Here is a 17,425-nt window from a genome sequence, read left to right as displayed (position 1 = left end):
ATGTGCGCTGCTTTTAGGTCTGGTTACTACCGTTTATCTCAGAACTGGTGCCATAATGGCACCGGATACCAGTACCCATCCCTAACTGAGATAAGTCATCCTCTCATGGTCATTAGAAATGCATTAAAAGCACTTTTTGATACGCTTTGCTTTTCAGCCCCAGTGATGTACATCATTTGTATACAGTCTATACAATAGACTCTACCATACACAGAAATTTTATGAAATGCCTATTGGGTGTGATGGTTTGCTTACATTAAAGTGTCCTTAAATATGTTAAATGCTTTTATAAAATATGATGTTTCTCCATGAATTTAAGAAGATCAAAACAAAATAAACACTGCTCACAAATGCGGAGGATGAGCATGGACTTACAGGAAACAGCAAGATGTTAGTGATGAAACATTGTTTCCTGGCAAAAGCCAGTCATAATTTGATAACAAGGACACCCACAGTACGGACACATTATGCAACAGCAGTTCTGTACTGGATGAGTTACAATATATAGTCATGCGAAAAAAATAAACATCCACTATTGCTATGAAGTCTGGTGAAAAACTAAATGGACACCATAACCCAGAACAAGTAGACACCTTAATCCACAACATTCACAAACACTGAATATCATCCATCCATCCATCCATCCATCCATCCATCTTCTTCCGTGTATCCAGGGCTGGGTCACAGGGGCAGCAGCCTAAGGAGAGAAACCCAGACATCCCTCTACCCAGCAACCTCCTCCAGCTTGTCCAGGGCAACACCAAGGCGTTCCCACCAATCCGTCTGTCAGTCTCCGGCTTCCTTCTCCCATCACTCATGAACAAGACCCCGAGATACTTAAACTCTGCCACTTGGGGCAGGAAATGATCCCTGATCCAGAGTGGGGACTTCACCCTTTTCTGGCTGAGGACCATGGCCTCAGATTTGGAGGTGCTGATTCTCATTGCCACCCCTTCACTTACGAGCTGCGGTCTAGAGTGTCCTGGTGCCACGTGCACTTACACTTACACTGAATATCAGATGAATTAATATTTCATCATTGCCTTCAGACTGTTGGCCTCAATAGGTTATACTTGACTTTTGTTCTTGCTTTGGTCCCCCCTGTCCTTTTTGTTGCCTTTTTCCCCATGTTTTTTCCATTTTTTTTCTACCTATTTGTTCCTTTTCCCTCTCCATGTCTATGTATTTGTGTATTACGTATTTGCTTATGTTCAGGAGGCTGTTGCCATTTACTAGCATGGTAGTGGCACTCTTGGTAGTTAAAAATAGGATTCTCACAACCTGTTGGTCAAAGGCTAAATCAGATAAAGATCTCCTAATTGCCACTTTCCACTTGTGCTAATCTAACATTTATAGGAGCTGACCTGTTGTTTTTGTGCTGTTTCCAAGAAATTATAATGTTTATACAAAGCTTCTCGATGTTTTAAAAAGTAAGAGAGAGGGAGAGAAATTCTCCCCTTTTTCAGCACTTTTTTGTGTTGAGGTTATTTTTAATCACATATCATACAAATGTCTCTGCAGCAATGACAGTAAATAATCCATCTTTGAAAAGTGATCAAAAATACTATCTAGCATGTTTCTATATAGTTTCTAAATAAGAACTTAAAGGTCTTAGTCAGAAGCCTAAAGCTTTAATTACTAACTCTCTGATCATTTTCTTTATTTAAAAATCTGAAACTTTAAAGTTCTTAAAAAAAAACTGCGTAAAGAAATTTAACTTTTATTAGTTTTCATATGACTATCATATACAAAATTATCAAATCCACTTTTACTGGTTGAGTAGTGCTGTGAAAATCATATCAACAACATCTGAAATGTGTGACATCCTCGGAAGTTCAAAAAAAGAAGAACTTGAAACCACTGATAATTTCAGGTTACAAGCGCTGAGCTACAGATCTCACCATTTAGGAAATAATTTGCCTGCTTGTGAGCAATGAAGGAAATTTCTGCCAATTCTGAATCTGCTGAACAAGACAACCCAAAACCGTCAACACATCACACAGGTACGAAGTGATAGATTTATTTTAACAGCTCTTATTACTGTTGTATAATTCAGTTCTTTTTCTTCTCTTTTCAGGTCCAAAGAGCTGTAAGGGGAATCGTTATTTAGATGTCATTGTGTTTTGGAGTCTGCTGGGTGTTTTACTTCTAACTAGATTTGTCACTCATGGTGTCCACTGTGAGTCTGATTCTTCATAAATAATTGTTCAAACTGCCACTGAGTACTAAATAAAATTTGACAAACTAAGCAATGTTCAAACCAGAAGCAGTATAAGTATGAATGCACAAGATGTTTTGTGTCTCAAAAACCTGTCCTAATTTATTTATTTCAGACTTCATTATGATTGAGGAAAGAGACAGCCTGAATGCAAATCTCTCCACTGTGAGTAAAAAACTTGCCGTCATGACTGAGGAAAGAGACCTGCTGCGTGCCAACCTCTCTGAAAATCTCAAAGAGCTTGAAGGGCTTCTGAGTTTGTACAAACAGAGTGAGTCCTTTTATTTACCGTTGTCTTTACAGTGATTCAATTCTCTAGCAAATACTGTTCTCCTTTTCTCTGACTTAGAAGAAATTTAATTAACTTAAATTAATCAAACTTAAATGCTGCATTAAGAGACCAAATATGCATTGTCATTTGGGATTGTGGCTCTTTAAGACTTTGCACTCACTGAAATTCTTCAAAATTCATAAAGTCAACCCAAGAAAGTTGCTGGAGGATATTGCATTTAATTTATTCCCATCCAGCCATTCTCTTGCGCTTATCCAATTCAGGGTCACTGGAGCCTGTCCCAGCTAACATAGTGCAAGAGGCATGGTACAACCTGGACAGGTGGCCAGTCTGTTGCTGGGCCAACACATAGAAACACACAAACACACAACCATTCCCACTTACATTCTCACCTATGAACAATTTAGATTCACCAATTAACCTAACCCCAGTAGTACTACCATGAACCACATCACAAAATCTAACCAGTACAAAAATGCTGAAATTGATTCCTTTATAGAAATTGTAGTTATATTTATAAATTAATGAGTCTACAACAAATAGACCTTAACATAGGTTGTAGTGTTCTGTTGCAGAGTGTAGCAACTCTGATTAAACACCAAGCTAAACCTCTGTCAATGAATACAGGAGTCTGAGTAGAGTTGACTTTTTACTCAGAATCTTCATTTGACAAGCGGTGAAAACTGTAGTTGAAAGGAAATACAGAATAGAAAAAATGACCATGTTTACATAAATACTGCAAATAACTCAAAATGTGACCTTACATCTTCGTATTAGCTTGAGCAACAGTAATGATCATCAAAACTGCCTTTTTTAACATGTACAAATCAACCTTCATAAATTACAAATAAAATATAGTTTTTAACAAATACCGCTATTTATGCCTTTTTAACACCTTCATCATGAAATATATACACTTACGGCGTTGCCTGAACAATGTTCCCAAGTGGATGGTTGTGGATAAGCCTCAGAGCATGACCGCATGTCACTCTCCCTCTTAGAGCAACCTCTTTTTACTGTTCTTTTTAACTTAAATACATACAAATGAATTATTTTAAAGCAAACATTAAAGATAAATGGCATAAATGCCTTTGAGGCATCACATATTGTGCGATCTACTGTACAATATAAAGCGCCTTGAGGCGACTTTTGTTGTGATTTGGCGCTATATAAATAAAATTGAATTGAATTGAATTGAATTGAATAGGTAGTTACAGTCATTCCATCTTAAATCAGATGTTTTTTTTAAAACATTCTGCTTGACCAACACGTTTACATACAAATTTTATGGTTCAAAGTTTGAACATATCTAATGGGTTCTGTGATAATTTAGCTTCATATATTTCAAGATATATATCTTTTGAAAAATGGTTCATTAATTTATTTTTAATTCTTTTTTTTTTACACATTGAAATCTGTGGCAATGTTTGAACATTAATATCTCAAAAACTAAATGACTGGTTCTTATATAGCACTTTTCTACTCTGCTTGAGCAGTCAAAGCACTTTTTACAACATGCCTCATTCACCTAGTCGAACATTCATACAAGCACTTTTCTTTGCAGGAGTGCTGGACTTTTTATTTTGATGATAATAAAGGTCCGTGAAAATTTCAGTCTTTTATCTCTAAAATGTTTTTAGATGTTCAAACATTGCCTCAGATATCAATGTGTGAACACAAGGCCTGAAAGTGGGTTAACAGACACATCTACCCATTGTCTTCCACTTATCCAATTCAGGGTCTTGGGAGGTTTGGCGCCTATCCCAGCTGCTGTGGAGTGAGAGGCAGCGTACAGCCTGGTCAGGTCACCAGTGCTAATACAACAGTCCTGACCACCATGCAGTCATAATAGTTGTTGTCAGTCTCATCAGCAACATGGTCATTCCAGCCAAGACAATAATAGTTTAGTATCAGAAATGAAACTGATCACAACACTACCATATTTGGCAAATGAAAAAAGTACATCATTGATAAATTGGATCTGGGTCCAACTTTCACCAACAAAGTGATCACACAAATTAGTCTAGAGTGTTTTCATTGTCTTATTTTTTCACACAGTCCACTCTGTTTTAATTTCCCAGCAGGAAATGTGTCCCTCTGGCTTTACTGTTCTTGTTGGTGTGATTGATAAAAGCAAAACTACTGAAGTACTAAAATTCCAATTAATTAAACGGATCAAATGAGCATTGTTATAGAGTTCTTTAAATATAATTCAGTAACTTGCTGAACTGGGATTTGTTGGTAATTTCTTCCAGAAAAAACATGTCCTGCAGGATGGAGCAAGTTCAACCATAGCTGCTATCTCCTCTCTGAAAGATCTGGTTCCTGGGATGCAGCCAGAAGGGACTGCAGAGACAGAGGAGCAGATCTGGTGGTTATTAACAGCCCTGAAGAACAGGTACAGTGTTTATGTATATGAAGGGCCAGGAGTGAAAAAATAAATTAATTAAACACACCATTAAATAATTAATTAAATGTTTAATTAATTAATTAATTAAAATGGAAATAATTAAATAAATAAATATCTAAGTAATTAATTAAATGCCTATTCATTTATTTAAAACATTTAATAAATTATTTATTTATTTCAAATAGTATTTAATTAATGACACGTTTAATTAATTAATTATTGACATATTTCATTAATTATTTAATGATGTATTTTTTAAATTCATTTTGGGAATCCTGACCCTCATCCGTAATTATTTATTTATATCTATCTATATATATATATATATATATACATATATATATATATATATATATATATATATATTTCATTTTTTTAAATTCCCCGCCCGCCCCTGTGGGTGGTCAGTCCTTCAAGCTCGGGTCCTCTACCAGAGGCCTGGGAGCTTAAGGATCCTGCACAGTATCTTAGCTGTTCCTAGGACTGCGCCCTTCTGGACAGAGATCTCCGATGTTGTTCCTGGGATCTGCTGGAGCCACTCGCCTAGCTTGGGAGTCACTGCACCGAGTGCTCTGATTACCACTGGGACCACTGTTACCTTCACCCTCCATCACCTTCCCGAGCTCTTCTCTGAGCCCTTGGTATTTCTCGAGCTTCTCGTGTTCCTTCTTTCTGATGTTGCTGTCATTTGGAACCGCTACATCGATCGCTACGGCCGTCTTCTTCCGTTTGTCTACCATCACTATGTCCAGTTGGTTAGCCACCACCATTTTGTCCGTCTGTATCTGGAAGTCCCACAGGATCTTAGCTCGGTCATTCTCCACCACCCTTGGGGGCGTCTCACATTTTGACCTCGGGACTTCCAGGTTGTACTCGGCACAGATGTTCCTGTACACCAGTGGTTCCCAAACTTTTTTTGCTGGGCCCCCCTTTGTTTTACAAGAAAAATGTTCGCGCACACGCACACACACATCCTCCAACCACACACACCCATATTTTGCTCCATTGCAGTTTATTTCACACCTCAAACATTTAGTAAACAATTAAGCAAATACAAGTAATCTGCAATAAATTACAGGTAGTAAGAAAATAAACTACTAACTCCACACCTACACGGGTATTTTTGAAAACGCAGCTGTTCCGTAAACGGTGTTTCGAATCAGCGAAAACGGAGATTTTTTAAAACTCCTTTTTTGCATTTACGTGTGGACAAGGAATACAGAGTTCGTCACGCAACGTCAAAGGTATGTGCCTTCTTTCACGTCACGCTGTGCGCCACGTTATTGTTGACATGAGATGAATTGCAGAATAGCAGGTAGAGACAAAATACTGTTTCTGTTAATCTGACTATCTGGAGGTTTTACACGCTAACATATACACACGCAACTACTGTCCCTCCATTTAGAAAGGCAGAGGCGTCACGGTGTGATTATTTTACATGTAGTTGTTTTTTTTCCTGTGTAATAATATTCAACATTGCTATCAATACATTTTTCAATCCCTCTGCAAAATGGGTTATAAACATAAACAACTGTTGGATGCTGTTTGTCCGTGATTTGAACCGGGGGAACAAATTGTGGCAGGATCAGCCTGATATTATTTGTATCCCGCTGTAACTTTACTGTACAAAGAGCTAAAATCTCCAAAATGTCAGGAGTAGTTAGTCATTACAACAAGTGTTTGTGAACTAAAAATCAAGAATGTGGGATACTGTAACCCAGCGCGTGCTCCTGACGAAGGGAAAACCAATTCTGCAGGGGAGACCTACCTTGGCACTTGTGCAGGTGAAACCAAAGTGAAGATATGCTTCATCATTCTAGTCTTTGGCTTAGAATGAAGTTGGTTTGGAAACATATTCAGCAATGCTTCATCTCCTGATTTGCGTTTGTGTAGGCGCCCCGTGCTAGCAGTGTCCAAGCGTTTTGTCCCCCCCCCCCTCCCCCTTTTCATACCGCGCCCCCCCTGCAATGGCTCTGGGGGCCCGCCCCACACTTTGGGGAGGTCTGCTGTACACTATGCCGGCCACTTGGTTATGGCGCTCCATGTATGCCCTGCCTGCTAGCATCTTGCACCCTGCTGTTATGTGCTGGATTGTCTCTGGGGCATCTTTACACAGCCTGCACCTGGGGTCTTGCCTGGTGTGATAGACCCCAGCCTCTATGGATCTTGTGCTCAGAGCTTGTTCCTGTGCTGCCATGATTAGTGCCTCTGTGCTGTTTTTCAGTACAGCTTTGTCCAGCCACTGGCAGCATTTCTTGATATCAGCCACCTCCGCTATCTGCCGGTGGTACATACCATGGAGGGGCCTGTCCTTCCATGATGGTTCCTCGCCTTCCTCCTCTTCCTTGGGTTTCTGCTGCCTGAGGTATTCACTAAGCACGCTGTCAGTTGGGGCCATCTTATCCTATTACTAAAAGACATTTTCTGTTTTTCTTTTCTTATTTGGTGAATAGTTTTAATATTAAAAAATGAACATTTTTCTTAACGTTAACACAATCAGAATAAAGTTAAAAAACCATGATGAATATGGTTATTTTACATTACATTTGCTGAATTAAAGTGCATCAGCAAAATGTCTTTAAATTTTTTATGAACCTGTTTATGAAGGAAAAAGGTTTTTATGAAAAAACAAAACAAAACACAGCCTGTTGATAGTGGGGCCAATCAGGAGCTGCCAGCTCAAAGCCAACTCAAAACAGCTCACCCAAGGAGGGGCCTGCCGACACTCTTAAAGGCACAGTACACACATATGAAAAACAAACAATACAAACAAGACATACTGACACGCACTGATTCTGTACATGGCCAGGGCAGTAACACCACTGAGAGAATATATTAAAATCTTGAGCTTGTGTAGACAGCATCAACAAGTTTTTGGTGACAAGGATTTATTGATTGTTGAAAAAGATTTACAGCATGCTGCAGGTTAACGAGTGATTTACTATATGAGTTGTTGTGAAATTTATCTTCAGCAAAACAGTGCTGCTGTTTCACGCCCTTGTGTTTAGCTCTTTGTGCTTGGAGAGAAATCCTGCTTGTGCAAATCAACTCATTTTTGACTGATTGGGGGCAGTAGTGCAAAGGAGAAGGGGGGTCCTAATGTGATTGGTCACCTTGATGGACACTTCAGGTTACTGCGTTAAACTCAGTTACACAGTGGAAGTGACATAGGCACTGCTTGTGTCCGTATTTGTTTACATTTTGAAAGACAAAGTTTACCAAATTATCAACAGTTAATGTTTGATGCGTAGCAGTGGAAATGCAAACAACCATCACTGTATTACTTTACTGCTGAACAAATCCTACAAACCAGAGTGATCTAAGGCAAGTTCTGAAGTTGTGAAGCCACGTCACAGCTGTCCCATTAATCTGTTGTACAGTATTACAAAGCTTTTATGACTTAAAAAACACATAACGAGGATCAGGAAAAGAAGTGTGCATCAGAACCTCTAAGGGCCAAATTTTTACTTTGGCCAAAATACAGACATTTAAACCTTTGAACAAAAAGCTGCTCAGTCTGCATCAAACATATGTAACTGCACATACCATAACTGGACAGGAGTGCTTCAAAACGTGCCCTAGAATTATACGTTTTTTAAGATGTTTTTCAGTATTAAAGTGAAGCCAGTGATGAATCAGTACATTCACCGGTGCACAGAACATCCCATGTCTCACAATTAGATTCATATGAATCAACTAACAAATTGTGGTATGATTTAGCTTCAGTTGTGGTGTACAATTTAAAGACCAAACAATTATATAGAGTTTGAAGACTGTTTTAATGCAGAATATTTATACATTTTACTATAGTAAAAATGTATTTTTTTACTGAATAAAAATATTAATCAAACTAAAATTTTAATACTTAAAAAAAAATTGTACAACAAATATTTGAGCAGTGACAACAGACAGCAGATAGATGTGTGCTGGTCCAAGACCTGAGACCAGAGTGATGGATCTCAGTGTTGGGAAGGTTACTTTTAAAATGTATTCCACTACATATTACAGAATACATGCCCCAAAATGTATTTTGTAACGTATTCCGTTATGTTACTCAATGACAGTAACGTATTCTGAATACTTTGGATTACCTATTATATTATGATGCTTTTTACAACTACATGAATGTACTATTGCTGTGTGAATTATTACTTTTACTGAAGGTTACTCGCCATACCAATACCGACTAGAGTTTTAATATAAAATGAGCAACAGTTGGGTGGACATTAGGTAAGGCTGCACTTTTTGCAGCGATCTCCTATAGAAAACTATTCTGCGCGTATATAAAACAGGTCCGCAGCTCCGAACCGTAGTAAAGGGACCTCTGGGTAATACGTCGGGTTCCGTGTCGGGCTCGTAGCCGAAAACTAGCTTTACTTTGTTGTCTGGGTCAACTTTGCTAGAGAGAGACAGAGAGAGGCGTTGAAAGGCTGCTCCAACGGAACTTATTGTTTCGGAGAAAAACACGAAAAAAGTGTACAGCCGAGTCTTAATAGCTTACTGACAACTGGGCTTGTCAGGCACTCTTTTTGGCTGCAGTGGTTATTATTATATTTGCATGCTTCCAGCTCCCGTTTCTGCTCGGTGACAGCTCATATTTTTCCTTTTTCTCCCTCCTCGCGCTCACAGACACATAACGGGTATGGCAGTCCATTCTCCCTGCAGCACGGACTACACTGCCCATGAGGCTACGTTCTTTAGGGCTATGCCTGTAACACTCTGCCTATTGCCTTCATATTAAATCATTTTTGTGAATATTTTTTTAAAATATTCCTTCACGTCATTATGCGGGCTGCAAGTAGAGGTGACATGGGCCGCGATATTGAGACACAGGCATTAGAGCCTCTTAATTCGTGTTTTGTTTGGGGCGTGGAAACCAAAGATAGAGAGGGCATAGCTGAATATGAAACAGGAAAATACCACTGTGTAATCCCTTTATTTCAACAAAGTAACTGTATTCTGAATACCACCTTTTTAAACGGTAACTGTAACGGAATACAGTTACTCATATATTTTATTTTAAATACGTAATGGCGGTACATGTATTCCGTTACTCCCCAACACTGATGGATCTACAGCAGACATGACTAAAGTAAATCTGCTGGTTAGCTGCACAGATACAATATAATCACAAAGCATAAAAACTAGTGCTGTCAAAATTAACGCGTTAATTGTTGAGATCAACGTGAAACATTTAACGCGTTAAAAATTTTAACGCAATTAGCACAGTTTTGTTCTTTTTTAATTTCCTGTAATCTAAGATCTTTAAACTCATGAGCAGCTCTGGAGAAGCTCATGAGTAACATTGTGATATGCTGGCATTTGGCCTGACAGAAATGATTAGAAGAAGAAGTGATACCATGCTACTATAGCTAACACACGCAAGCATGGACGAGGACGGACTTTTTGGTGGAAAGTTTCTCCTTAAGAAGTTGCCTGATGGCTTGTTGGACAAAATGAGAGTAAGGTGCACAGTTTGCAAAGCTAAATTCAAGTACCACAGAAGCAGTTCACCACTGGCATATCACCTGAGAGCAAAACAACCAACTGAATCCGCCTCTATGGGACCTCGCCAGTCTACGCTTCAGTAGTATGGTGCTCATGGACGAATAACAAAAAATGTGAGAGAAAAATTAACCAATTCCTTGGAAATTTGGATAGCTAAAACCCCCCGACCAATTAGCATAGTAGAAGATGACGGATTGAGAGAAGTCATTCGCGCTGCATCAGGAGATGTATGTTACAATCTGCCCTCGAGAGGAACCACTGTGTCGAGACTGCATGCTTTGTAAGAGGACCAGAGGGCTCAGCAGTCCAGTAAGCTTGTGCAAGTAAGGAACGTCGCTCTCACTGGAGACCGCTGGACTTCGATGAACAACAATAATTACTTGGGGGTCACGGCACATTATATTGATAACAACTGGACTTTACAATCGTTTGCACTAACAGTGAGTAAAACTGAAGAGAGGCATTATGCTGAGGTGTGTGCTGACCATTTTCTGAGTGTTGCAAACGAATGAAAAATCAGGGACAAACTAACCACGCTTTGCACCGACAGTGCTCGTAACATGGTTGCAGCCGCCAGACTACTTCCATTTGAACACATGCCCTGCATGGTCCACATTCTGCAAAGAACGGTCACAGTTTCTCTTAATGACAGCACATTTGAAAGGGCTCTGGCCAAATGTCACAAGATTGTTGGACATTTTAAGCATAGTCCAGCAAACGCTCAGGAATTAAAGGCACAGCAAGCTGCACATGGACATCAAACAGAACCGCTTGTTCAGGACGTTCCAACAAGATGGAACTCCACCCTAGAGATGATCAAGCGGATCCAGAGAAACAAATCTGTGCTGACCACCATCTTGGCTCAGCAAAACAGCAAGGTGACCATGTTGACTGACCAGGAGCTTCACAGACTGCAAAAGCTGGAGGAACTACTTGAACTTTGCAGGTAAATCATTTTGTTTCTCGTGATTGTGTGTCTACCTTTGTGTTCCGTGTTCTAGCTTTGTCTTCAAGTATGTTCTCCACCTCCACTTCTCTGTGTATTTTCATATGTGTTATTTATGTTTGTCTCTGTGTGATTGATAGAAAAATGCAGACTTGATCTTTCTATTGCAGGTATGTGACCGAACTGCTGGGGGGAGAGCGGTATGTCTCCTGTTCCATGGAGTTGTCAGCCTTGAGTCATTTGTTCAGGATTATGGAGCCCTCAGATGATGACCCAGTCTACGTTTTGAGGTTTAAGAAGGTTTTTACCACAGACCTAGCTCAGCGGAGGGACAGCAGCAATCTCACATGGCTGAAGATCGCTACTGCACTTGATCCCAGGTTTAAAGACCTTAAGTGCCTTTCCAAAGACGAAAGAGGAGAGGTGTGCAGAGATGCATGCACACCAACCATCTGCTCAGACAACAGAGGAACACTCACCTAAGAAGAGCAAGATGGTTGGTGTGCATGTGTGCTGGGTTCTTCTGATTCAGATACAGAGGAAGACCCTATAGACCGCTGTCTGAATCTGTACAAAGCAGAGCCCAAAATTGATGTAGTCTCCTACGTGGTTAAAGAGAGAAGGAGCACATGCCAGGCTGGCACCTATTACACACAAGTACCTGTCAACCCCTGCAACCACAGTGCCTTGGGAGAGCTTATGCTCACTCTCAGGTCACATGATTCAATATAAGCGTGCTTCTTTGTCATCAGATAATGTAAACAAAATAGTCTGCCTTAGTAACTGGCTGAGTGCAAAGAAGGACTAAGCCATATTGCTCCTTTGGAGTGAAAAACGTTCAACATTCTGGGTTTTCAGCTTTGTCTTTTTGTGTTTTAAATACTGAGTTTTGTGCATTTATTGTTATGGTATTCTGTTATGGTATTCACTTTAACCTTTAGGCCTGGGTTCAGTAACTGTTGATGACCTTGAAGGTTTTTTAAGTTTTCACTGTGTTAAAGATTGATGAAAACTATTAAAGTTCTCTTTGAATTTCAGCATACATTCTTTGTGTTTATTCTGCATTTACTTCATTGTATTGCATAAATGTCTGTTACAAGCTTAAAATATAAAGTTGAAAAAATGGAATTGGAGCCAGACTATTGATCAAATAATTGCGATTCATCGCAATTAATAGCGATTAATAACAGAAAATTGTGAGATTAGTTAGTAGCTATAAGACCCTTTAGATTTACACAAAATGATAGTAACAGTTATAACTGTTTTATTAGGCACTAGTCCACAGATTAACTGTTCAGAGAATCTTTAATATTATTTAGATGAATTACAGTGGCACGTGAACCCACAGTCAGTGAAGCTCTGCAGCCAGATGTGTACAGCTGTGTTTGACTGATCAAAGTGCACTCAAAGGCAGCAACATAGGCACAGTTTACATCCATTCACATTTTATAATAATAAGTTCATGCAGTTTTTCCTTTTGATGTTGATAGTTATTTGGCAAACAATTTTTCAAATTGTAAACAAATATCAGTGTATGCAAAGCAGACAATCTTTTTCTGTGATGGCTTCTTTTTGCATGTTCTAGCATGTGGCTTGTTGAATTTAGGAGCGAGGAATTTAACTGCGCCTGTGAAATGAAATTATTTGCTATGATTATGTTTTTTCTCAGGTGCAACTTATGACATAAAATAATTCTATAGTTTATAAATAAAATATGCAGATAAAATTGTGGTTCAAAAGTAAAATGTTTTCTCTTCATATTAAACAGACCTTTCTCTCTACGATCACCACAGAAAATGCTTGGATTGGTTTAAATGACAAAGAACAGGAGGGAACATGGAAATGGGTAGATGGAACTCCACTGACTCTGATGTAAGCCTTCACTTTGGTTTAGTTCATTACTTTACTAGTTCATTCATTACTTTTAAATTTCCAAAAGATTTCCAAAATTTTTTGCCACAATGAGTCAAGGCAGTAGTTATCAGTCGAGATGTTTGTGCAGTCTGTGCTTGTGTGTTTCTCTGTATACTTTGTGTAGTAAAAGTAAAATAAAATATATATTCTCTCCATTGTTATCTGTAATTTGGCAATCTTAATGTACAGTGTGTTTATAAAATCTCAAAGCTGCTGATGGAAAATCAATCTGACAAAACTCCTCACACAAACACCAAAGACAAAGGCTCATTTTTTCCTCAATAATAATAAAAAAAATAATGTTGTTGTCACTGACCTGCTAGGTACTGGGCAACAACACAACCTGATAATGGTGGAAAACAGGACTGTGCTTATGTCAGAAAGGATGAGAGAAGGTCTTGGGATGATGTTTGGTGTTCGACAGATTCTCTTCAATGGATCTGTGAAAAAACACCAAATCCAAGTAAAGTTTCTTTAAGATAATTTATTCATTAATAGTTTTGAAGTTTTATCTCTGATTATAATTCTAGATTTCAATTGTCCTCTGTTTTATATTATAAAATGAGGTGGCTTTGTGGCTAAGATAAAAACACCAGCATGGCTCAAAATAAGTGGTTTTGTTTGGGGTTTCTGATTGTTTTTTATGCTAGTGTTTAATGTTTTCATTGTTGTATTTGTTAAATGTTTTATTAGTAAATTGCAAGTTTTATTTTGTGTTATATTATGATTATGATTATTATTATTATTGAGTCTCAAGTGAATAAACTGTGCTTAGATCTTTGTGATCAAGTCTTTGGAGGATTTTAATTAATTAAACAGAAATCAAATAAGCATTGTTATGCAGTTCATAAAAGACCAATCAATAACTCAAATATTACTTGTCTGTAATTTCATTCAGATAAAACATGTTCTGTAGGATGGAGATTCAACCATAGCTGCTATCTCCTCTCTGAAAGCTCTGGTTCCTGGGATGCAGCCAGAAGGGACTGCAGAGACAGAGGAGCAGATCTGGTGGTTATTAACAGCCCTGAAGAACAGGTACAGTGTTTATGTATGTGTGTGTTATTGAGCTGTAAATACATTTTGAAATTCAAGCTCCTATTTTTAATGTAAATACCTTTTTCTGGTTTTGAAAAACAGCAAAATGTTTCCATTAACCTTTCAACATTTAATCAACACATATCTAGACCTTAAACACTGAAACAACTATTATTCTGTCACAGTGTGAGACAGACACTTATTAGACAGATTAGATTTCTCTGATTCTATACAGAATTTAATGAACCCCTTTTCATTTTTGCTGAATAGTTTTAATTTCAAAGTATACATTTTTTGTAGTGTTAACACAAAATAAAGTAAAAAAAAAAAATCATGAGAATTTTAAAACATGTTTAATGTACTAGAGTGTATCAAAGAAATCTGTTTAGACAGACATTGTATGGAGGAAACAACCTGTCAGTGGAAGAAGATGCAGAGGAAGAATAAGGAAGTGTGGCAGTGTAGCAAGGATAAGGAAAACAGGATATGGAAAAGATGCTAACGAATGCAGGGGATGCAGCATACATTGCAGGAAAGAGCATTTGCTATGAGGCATTGGCTAAGGGGCAGGAGTGACAGCAAGTCCAGTAACCTACAGAATACTATTGCACTATGTTTGGTTTCCACAGCACATGATTTTTGGTTGTGATATTCTACGTGTTTTATTAAAATTTATGTTTTAGTAAAAATGGGTATTAGATTTATGACATGAGCAGACACCTCTAAGAGTCCACTGACAGAATATATTAACATTTTGACCACACTTATTTAGATAGTATGAAGAGATTTTGGTGGCAATGACTTCTTGATTGTTGAAAAAAATATGACAAAATAAATTAAAGATTTGAATGAGTGAGTGTTTTGCTGTGTGAGCTGTCATTAATTGTATCTTCAGTGTTGCACGAAATGCATTATAGAAAATTCGAAGTTTTAATTAGTGTTGGCTTTGGATTTTTAAAAGAGACTTTTAGATACAATAAACTGCATAGACCAAAACTATGGCCCTGTCTCAATATGCTTACTTGTGCGTACTTGCGTTCTCGTGTACTCGTGATACGTCATCAGTCGGAGACCAAGTACTGTTCCAATTCGAAGTACGCATCAAGCCGACAATGCGAAAAATTCCTGGATGTGTTCTCATTCCGCCTGTTTTATCGAGCATGCATCGGTGGTGACTTGTGTGGACTTGGTACAGCTAAATATCCCAGAATGCATTTCGTCCATAACTCAAACGCGGCAATGGCGGAGGAGCGCGGCTAAAAACTTTTTAAATATTACTTCTGGGTCACAAAATAAACTTTTAAGATATTTTCAGGCGAGAATGTAGCTGTGTAAACTTCAAATATCTTCTTGGTTTATCAAGATATCATATATTTCGAAACGTGCTCCGATGTTTTCGGAGACGTCTGTTAACCACCAGCCTGATAGCAAAGCGGGAGGTCAAGGATTACTAGAGCCCGGCGAGAGCAGCGGACTCCCGCACATCGTTTTCAACCCCCACCCCTCCTCTCCGCGGTCCTTCGCTACTCAGGTTGAACATGATATATAAGTCACTTAGATAACATCGAAATGTTAATGTTTGCTTTATTTCAGTGTTTTATTTGTTCCTGAGTAAATCGCTTTGGCTCAGATATTTTTCAATTCAGGAGGAAACATTTTCAAACTAAAACTAGCAGCATGTTAATACGTGGAGATCCTAAAGGCTTCTTCAAAATAATCAGATTATATTTTAAATACTTGTTCAGTTCTCTTCCAAACCCCAGCAGCTGTCTATTGTAATTTTTGAGTGTCTACTAAAATAAAAATAAAAGCGTTCTAACATCTCACCTGTTTGTTTTTTATTAAGGCATACATGTACACTATTTTTATTAATGGAGACATTTTGTTACTGAGGTTAAACATGATATATAAGTCACTTAGATAACGTCTAAATGTTAATGTTTGGTTTATTTCAGTGTTTTATTTGTTCCTGAGTAAATCGGTTTGGCTAAGATTAAAGTTAAGCTTCATAACATATTAATCACAGTTAAATTAAGAGGGGACAGCAGTAAAAACTCCGGACCTGTGACTTCATCAAGTACGCTGGTGTTCCAATTGTACAAATCGCGAGTCCGTGCTCGCGTTCTCGGTAAGTCCGTACTCCCGTGCGGTCTCGGCAAGTCCGGTCTCGCCGAGAACACGAGTACGTACTCGCCTACTTAGAATTGAGAAAGGGCCTGTGTTCTGAAGTAAAATAAAAGGTTTTTCCTTCATATTAAACAGAACTTCCTGTCTACAATCACCACAGAAGGAGTTTGGATTGGTTTGAATGACAAAGAACAAGAGGGAACATGGAAATGGGTAGATGGGACTCCACTGACTCTGACGTAAGTCTTCACTTTGGTTCAGTTTATTCCTTGTACTGAATTTCCAAAAGATATTTGTTAAACACAATGGTGAGCTTACATGTCAGTGGCTGGATCTGCATGACCAAAAGCTTAAAGATATGTGCTAATGACTTGTTTTGGCCACAGGGGGTCAGAAGGAGTTCTGAACTGGTGTGTTTTGCCATCTGCAGAATTTATGCAAGCGTGATTTAAAAACCACCATGTCCTGAAAAGAAAAACACAAAACTGTTTTTTTCTCATCCCTATTGTTATTTGAAATTTGGTGACCGTAATGTACAGTGTATTTGTAGTGTATTTATACTCAGCAAAATTAATTACAGCTGCTCTGACCCCCCACCACACACACACCCAAGCAACAAACATCTTAATTTCTTCTTAAAAATAATAAGATAATGTTGTTGTTGCTGACTTGCTAGGTACTGGGCAACAGGCCAGCCTAATAATGGTGGAGAAGAAGACTGTGTTCATGTCAAAAGGGATAAACAAAAATCTTGGAATGATCTTCGGTGTTCATATTCTTATCAGTGGATCTGTGAAAAAGTTCCAGAAAACAACTGATTTCAGAAAGATGACCTATTCATAAATGTTTTACAGTTTTATCTTTGACAGCAATAAGTATAATTCTGTATTTCAAGTTTAGCCTAAAATGATTAGGAGTTTGGTTTCTAGGTGTGGTTTTTGTTGTTGTTTTTTTAATATAGATGTTTAATTT

General features: G+C 38.2%; 1 protein-coding gene across 1 annotated transcript; it reads left to right on the top strand.

Moving 5' to 3' along the window:
* Nucleotides 1-1,911: 1,911 nt before the first annotated feature.
* On the top strand, nt 1,912-15,780 carry LOC134644488 (C-type lectin domain family 17, member A-like). Its single transcript, XM_063497573.1, has 8 exons — nt 1,912-2,003; nt 2,078-2,179; nt 2,334-2,489; nt 4,766-4,908; nt 13,143-13,246; nt 13,612-13,696; nt 14,205-14,326; nt 15,747-15,780. Exons 1-8 carry the CDS (start codon nt 1,934-1,936, stop codon nt 15,778-15,780), a joined length of 816 nt encoding a protein of 271 aa, XP_063353643.1. The 5' UTR covers nt 1,912-1,933.
* Nucleotides 15,781-17,425: the final 1,645 nt, after the last annotated feature.

This window comes from Pelmatolapia mariae, linkage group LG16_19 (assembly GCF_036321145.2).
Source record: "Pelmatolapia mariae isolate MD_Pm_ZW linkage group LG16_19, Pm_UMD_F_2, whole genome shotgun sequence".
NCBI lineage: Eukaryota > Metazoa > Chordata > Actinopteri > Cichliformes > Cichlidae > Pelmatolapia > Pelmatolapia mariae.
This window is presented reverse-complemented; position numbering and strand designations above follow the sequence as displayed.

Coding starts and splice junctions, on each gene's coding strand:
- LOC134644488 (XM_063497573.1), top strand. CDS start 1,934: ATGAAGGAAATTTCTGCCAATTCTGAATCTGCTGAACAAGACAACCCA. Junction 2,180..2,333: donor TGTCACTCATGGTGTCCACT/GTGAGTCTGATT, acceptor TATTTATTTCAG/ACTTCATTATGATTGAGGAA. Junction 13,697..14,204: donor AGAGAAGGTCTTGGGATGAT/GTTTGGTGTTCG, acceptor CATGTTCTGTAG/GATGGAGATTCAACCATAGC.